The following is a 5,845-nucleotide window of genomic DNA, read 5'->3' on the forward strand; positions in this document are numbered from 1 at the left end:
CCCAAGCCCCTCAGCTGTCCTAGGGGGTGGGGGCAGGGTATTTTTAGAGCCCAGGACAGCTGATTGGGGATTTGCTCTGGGGTTAGAAGGCCCAGGGGGTAAGATTCAATTTCAAGGGGGAAGAGTTAGCATGGGGGGGGGGACAAAAACCTGTAGGGACTTTAAGATATTTAAGATAACTCTTTCTATACTGCCTGTGCTGGTCAGTAGAATGTCTTGCTGTGACCCAGTAGTTCTCAGAGTTTGGTCACAGACAGCAGCATAAGCAACTCCCAAGACCCACAATGTAATAATTAAAAGAAGTCACTGCAGTCAAGTGCCCACCTAAGTCAGTACCCTGAGTGCTGGGCCAGTCATCCGGCTAAACAAGCTTCCCAGGTGGCTGACTCACACTGGCATTTTGAGGATCACGGATACATACATCCGGCACTGCAGATAAGTGGCTGGAAAAAAAAAATCCATCTAGTTTGCCTTACATCTCTTGAGTGTTTAAATAAGCCAGAGTTCCTCTTCCAGGCATACACACACACACACACACACATACACACACACACACATACACACACACACACACACACACGCACACACCTTGGATTCTGCAAAGAATCCTGGGACTGCGGGCAACCTTTCCAGTCTGTGACAAGGGTCAGCTCCACAAAATCCAGGAGAGGCTGAGCCCTAGCTTGTCACTGCAGAGCCTGGAACCAGCCTCTTCTTAAGAGTAATTACTAACTTAAAAGTCCTAGTAACTTTTGGTTAGTTGAGTTGCATATGGTCTTAAGACAATCAGGCTTCCATTATACAGCTGCTACACAGACTTGGGAGCCCAAAGAAAGCCCACCACAATCTTAAATGAGAAATATGAGAGAGCAGTATTTGTTTCCTGAGAGACTCACGTATATCGAAGGCTGTACTCATAGTCAAGGATGGCCTTGAGTTTCCTCACCTACCTATCTTCAGAGCACAGATGTGCGCCACCTCCATTGGGTTTATATGGGGCTAGAGATGGAATTCAGGGCTTCATTTGTGCTGGGCAGACACTTATCAACTGAGCTATATCCTCAGCCCAGCATTTTCTAATAGTCTTGTTCACTGTTGGAGAGCCGAGTCCTGGAAAATGCTCACTCACGCTGATCTGGATCTGCGTCCCAGCGATCTCCAACCCCAACACAATTTTAGCATCCTAGTCAGAAGGAGCAAGCCCAATGCTTTCCTTTACAAAGAACAACGTTTACTGTTTATCAGCCTTGAGGGTCACAGTGGGTGCAGGGGGCGGGAGGTTGTTGCAGCAGCCACCGGGTTGGGGGTTGGTGACTCAGAAGATGCAGGTGCAACCCACAGCGATGGTCTCCATGACGACACGCTGGCGACAGGGCCCGGGGCGAGGAGGTTGCGGACAGAGGCGGCGGCGCACTGGCACCTGGCTGAACACTGGCACGCTCACCATGCTACGGTCCTCCTGCATGGTGAAGGGGTTCACGCAACCCAAACATAGGCACCGTGCCTCAGGCAAGTCTGCAGGGATACGGCTGGGGTCATGGTTGATGCTGCGGAGAGCAGGTGGGCGGGAGACAGCAGGGTAAGCACAAGGAGGAACAACAAAGGGCACACTGCCCGTGCCAACCTCAAGAGGTCTGCGTAGTTAGGGTTAGAATTAGGGCTAGCGGCCAGGGTGTGTTGTATTAACTCCTTCCCAAAGAGGAGTCTCAAATCTGGAAGGCAGTCGCTAGTCGGGGTCTGTGAAACCAGGTTCCTCCTTTCAGTCAGAAAAATACCATGAGGACTATGGGGAAAAAAACAAGTGAGCCCTCTTCCTTCTCTATCCTGTTTTTATATTTTGGGGAATTAATCTCCAGAGATTAAATGTGCACACATAGGTGTAGAATATTCATTGCAAGAGAATCTGGGCCTGTGTTCTATTGTGTTACTGAGCCCCAGAGATTCAGCAAGCTTTGGAGTGTTGTGGTTTGGTTTGGGCTTCTTTTGTTTCTTTCGTTTCTGTCTTTTTTTTTTCTTTCCCATTTTCGAGCCAGTTTTATTTTGCATCTCTGGCTGACCTCCTGTTTGCAATCCTCTTGCCTCAGCCTTCCCAGGGTTGGAATTATACCAGGCTCATCTCAACAAGCTGTTGTTGGTTTGTTTGAGTCGGGGGAGAACTTGCAAGGAGCTGGAGGACAACTTTGGGGAGTCAGCTCTCTCCTTCCACGTTGTGAATTCTGGGGATTGTATTTTTATACACAGCCCTTGTTATAAGCATCTCTGTCCCAGACTTTAGGCATTCACAGGGGAGCAAAAGGAACAGAGAGCCTTCTGGGGGTTGTCCCAGATTCGCTTTTCTTCTCTGTCTCAGCTTCCTCCTCAGTCAAACAGGAGTGAGAGGTAAGAGAATCAGACCTGGGAACATACAGCCTCAGTCACCTCACTTTGCTTGGGAGCTTCTTGGAAATGAATTGGAAACCTCCTGAATGAGCCTACAGTTTTACAGTCTCCCTGACTGACACATGGGCACAGCCAAGTAGGAACAAGCTGTGGCCTGCAGAATCCTTACTGACTCTTGTCACATTCCAGGGCTACACCCCTCAACACAGGAACACACCAGCTACCTACGCCAACTTAAATTTCAATCTATACCAGTCCTTCAGTCTCATCAGCCACATGGTTCAGTAGTCACATGGCTACTACAGTAGACTTTATTAAAGGACATTCTGACCAACAGTGCTAGTCTACAGTCTTAGCACAGCCGGGAGAGCTCTGGACTGAGTTTGTAAGTGAACTAGCCATTTCTTTATTCCACTTAATCCATGCATGCTGACCTAAAAGGTGATGATGGACACATAGACACTGCTTCTGCAGCCCAGAGCAGCAGAGAGATTCCCAAATCAAGGCTGGGACTGTGCACCGTAAGCAGGCGAGACAAAAGAAACACTGTGATCCTGGCATTCATCCTAGGGAGTTTGACCGGGTGAGCTCAGAAATGCTGACGTGTTTCTGAGGCAGACATTAAGAAGGCAGCCATTGGCATGAAAGATGTGAGCCTTGCCAGCAAGCATGAACCACAGTGCTGGACAAAGTACCTTAGAAGCACCTCCTGAAGGTAAAAAGGCAGTGTTGTGTATGGCTATCTGTTTATAACATCTTACAAAGTTCGTATTGACATTGCTTCCATTGACAGCTGGGGAAACTGAGGCTCAGCAAAACTAATCCACTGACCAAAAGCCTTACAGTTGGTAAGGGGCAGACATGGGGTTAAAACTCATCCAAATCCAAGGTCTTGAACACAGTGTCTGAGACAGTGGGGAAGGTGGCCCACTGTGCCCAGCCCACCTACCTGTAGCCCCATGGAGACAGGCTCCTTTTGTTGGACAGCCACAGCTGCAGGTTGACTTCACATTTCTTCTTGGCTGGCTCAGAACTGTTCCTCAGCTGAGCCACCATCTCTCCAAGGTTCCTCTCGTACTCTTCCATTCGAGCATAGGGCTTTACTCGAGACACCAGGTCCAGCGGCACCTGGTGAGGACCAGGGGCCAAGGGGCCAGGCCTCCCTTGTCCCTTCCTTTTGCCTTTGGTGTTCCGGGGCTGGCTTGGTACCAGGAAGATGCAGACGGCAAGAAGGAAGAGCTGGGGAAGAAGGCTACTGGTCAAAGGCCAGGGCCAAGTCTCTCCGGGCCAAAGCATAGGGTTAGGTTAGGAAGGAGAGGTGTCCACCTTCCATATGGACACCTGTTTTGTGTTGGGCACTGGTAACACTAAACCCCCCCACAGCTATGTTGAAGTCCTTAAAATAGGGAATCTCTTGAAAATTTTCCGATGCACTCTAGTCATTCAATCTGTAGATCATAGTTGCTTCCCAGAACAGCTCCACCGCCTACTAACTGGCCTTCCCAAACCTGTCTGGCTTCTAGTCAGTTCGCCACACCTAGGCCAGCAACAGCCACTGAAAGGCACATCTGACAATATCTCTTTCCCCGTAACGTCCTTCCTGCAGCCCTCAGGGGTCTCCTGCACCCCTCCTTGACTCCTCTGTGCCTGTGCTCAGCATGTCCCGTGCTGTTGCGGGAGGGATTTTGCACAGACCTCTGCCTGCAGAGTTCTACCTTTTCCATTTACCTGCTAACACCTTGCCCAGCGGTGGGCTCAAGTTCACTGCCTCAGCAACCGCTTCTAGACATCTTGGAGTTGTCATGACCCACGTGCCCCTCACACGTCTGCAATTGTACTTGGACATGTGATACTTTGATATCCTCCTAGCTGCCCCAAGCCCTACCCCCAAGGCACGGACTCCCTGAGAGCCCTGAGCTCCTTTCCACACAATTTTATCCCTCATGTCTGTATCTGCATGGCATCAGACGTCCTGGAGCACAAGCAGAGTAAATGGATTCTGCCACCATGCCTGCCCTGAAACTCAGTTGTGATAACTGTGAGGTGGGACAGGAAAGTAGCAGGAATGGCAAGTGGAAGGGACGGGGCTGGAGGCTAGGGCTCACACTTGCCTTAGGTCCACGAGGTGGCTGGACCCAGCTTTTCTAGAGACTTCTCCAATGGAATAAGAAGGAGGAATCGTTAGCAGAGGAAGCCTAAACTCTTCCAGAGATGTGGAAGAGTGAGAGGAGGTTTGGAGCTGCTGAAAGGAAGTGAAGTTGAAACAGTGTGGGCGAGAAGAAGGAGCACCGCATGAAGCTGGCGCATGGTTCCTGTGAGACTCTGTTTCCAGATCGTGCATTCACCCCCTCCTCCTCTTCCTCCTCCTTCTCCTCTCCCTCCTCCTCCCCCTCCTTCACAGACAGCCTGCCTTTCCCCCACTCCTGTTTGATTTTCCTCGTTACTTTTCTAAGTCTTACCAGACTCAATGCCTTCCCTGGACCTACCCAGCAAGCTTTGATCCTTGGAAACAAGTTCTAGCATAGCCCCTCTTGGCAGAGCCGCTTGCTGGCGTAAACACTGCAGCAGTGAATCAGGTTGCTAAATTCTTCCTCTTGGTCCTACATTCTGCTGCAGAAAATACTTCCCTCACACCAGACTTTCTCAGTGAAGCTCTTCCCACACACGCCTCAACTCACCTTGCAGGGAAAGCATAAACCAGACTCAATAGTCCCTCTCTCAATTTCCAGATGGGAACAAAGACAAGAGGGCTTGCTTAAGAGCATGCATTCTGCCCCGATTCCAGAAGCCAGGCCTGGAAAAACCCTAGCGACTGAGTCTGTCCGGATCTCCCCAGTTGCTTCTGTCTGAAAGGGGTTCAGTGTGGCCAGGCTGTGTCCAGAACTGGAGCCCCAGCCTTGGGTCATGACTGCAGGCTGAGACCAAGTTCTGTTTCTCTCTGGGCCTAATGGAGAGGACAGAGCTGGTCCCTGCAGATTCCAAGCCAAACACAAGCCGCCATTAATCAATGGGAAAGAAACATTTACAGAGAAAGTGGAGGTGGGGTAGAGGAGCACCACGTACCAGGCTGTGCGGCCAGTCCATCCCACCAAGTCAGGCGGCAGGCCTGCAGCTGCCGCCCGCCAGGAACCCCAGATGCTGTAGAGAGAGAATGGCAGCAACAGGATGGACTGAAGCAATTATAGCTCCACAGGGGGCTGCTGGGGGGTGTGGGTGGGTGGGCTCACTGTCAGCTGGGAGCCTTGGGCCCCCAGCTGGCTGTGCCTTAGCACAGTGGCAGGCGGTGAGGGGTGTGGGGACAGGCCAGGAGCCAGGCTGAGGTGCCCAAGGGCTGTTGACCAAAGGACAATGCCCTGTGTGTCTGGTGGGGACCCTGGCTGATGGCACCTCTGCCTGTGGCCTGCGGCTGACTGACCAGCCAGCACCCACAGCGCCAGTCGAGACAATCGGCTTCGTTTGCTTTGGG

At 51.3% G+C, this 5,845-nt stretch overlaps 1 protein-coding gene across 1 annotated transcript; it reads right to left on the reverse strand.

The window, feature by feature from the left end:
• Positions 1-1,210: 1,210 nt before the first annotated feature.
• Il17b (interleukin 17B) lies at positions 1,211-5,512 on the reverse strand. The gene is made up of 3 exons (XM_028774327.1): positions 5,443-5,512; positions 3,329-3,618; positions 1,211-1,547 (listed from the first exon to the last, which is right to left on the reverse strand). The coding sequence occupies exons 1-3, from the start codon at positions 5,461-5,463 to the stop codon at positions 1,316-1,318; spliced, it is 543 nt and encodes a 180-aa protein (XP_028630160.1). The 5' UTR covers positions 5,464-5,512; the 3' UTR covers positions 1,211-1,315.
• Between the last annotated feature and the right edge of the window lie 333 nt (positions 5,513-5,845).

This window comes from Grammomys surdaster, unplaced genomic scaffold (genome assembly GCF_004785775.1).
Source record: "Grammomys surdaster isolate TR1022 unplaced genomic scaffold, NIH_TR_1.0 239, whole genome shotgun sequence".
NCBI classification, from domain to species: domain Eukaryota; kingdom Metazoa; phylum Chordata; class Mammalia; order Rodentia; family Muridae; genus Grammomys; species Grammomys surdaster.

Bases quoted from the DNA above. Each gene is read 5' to 3' on its own strand.
- Il17b (XM_028774327.1), bottom strand. From the start codon at position 5,463: ATGGACTGGCCGCACAGCCTG. The intron at 3,619-5,442 runs GTACGTGGTGCT...CTTCTTCCCCAG, and splicing joins TGGACTGGCCGCACAGCCTG to CTCTTCCTTCTTGCCGTCTG. The intron at 1,548-3,328 runs GTAGGTGGGCTG...TGCTCTCCGCAG, and splicing joins CTGTCTCCATGGGGCTACAG to CATCAACCATGACCCCAGCC.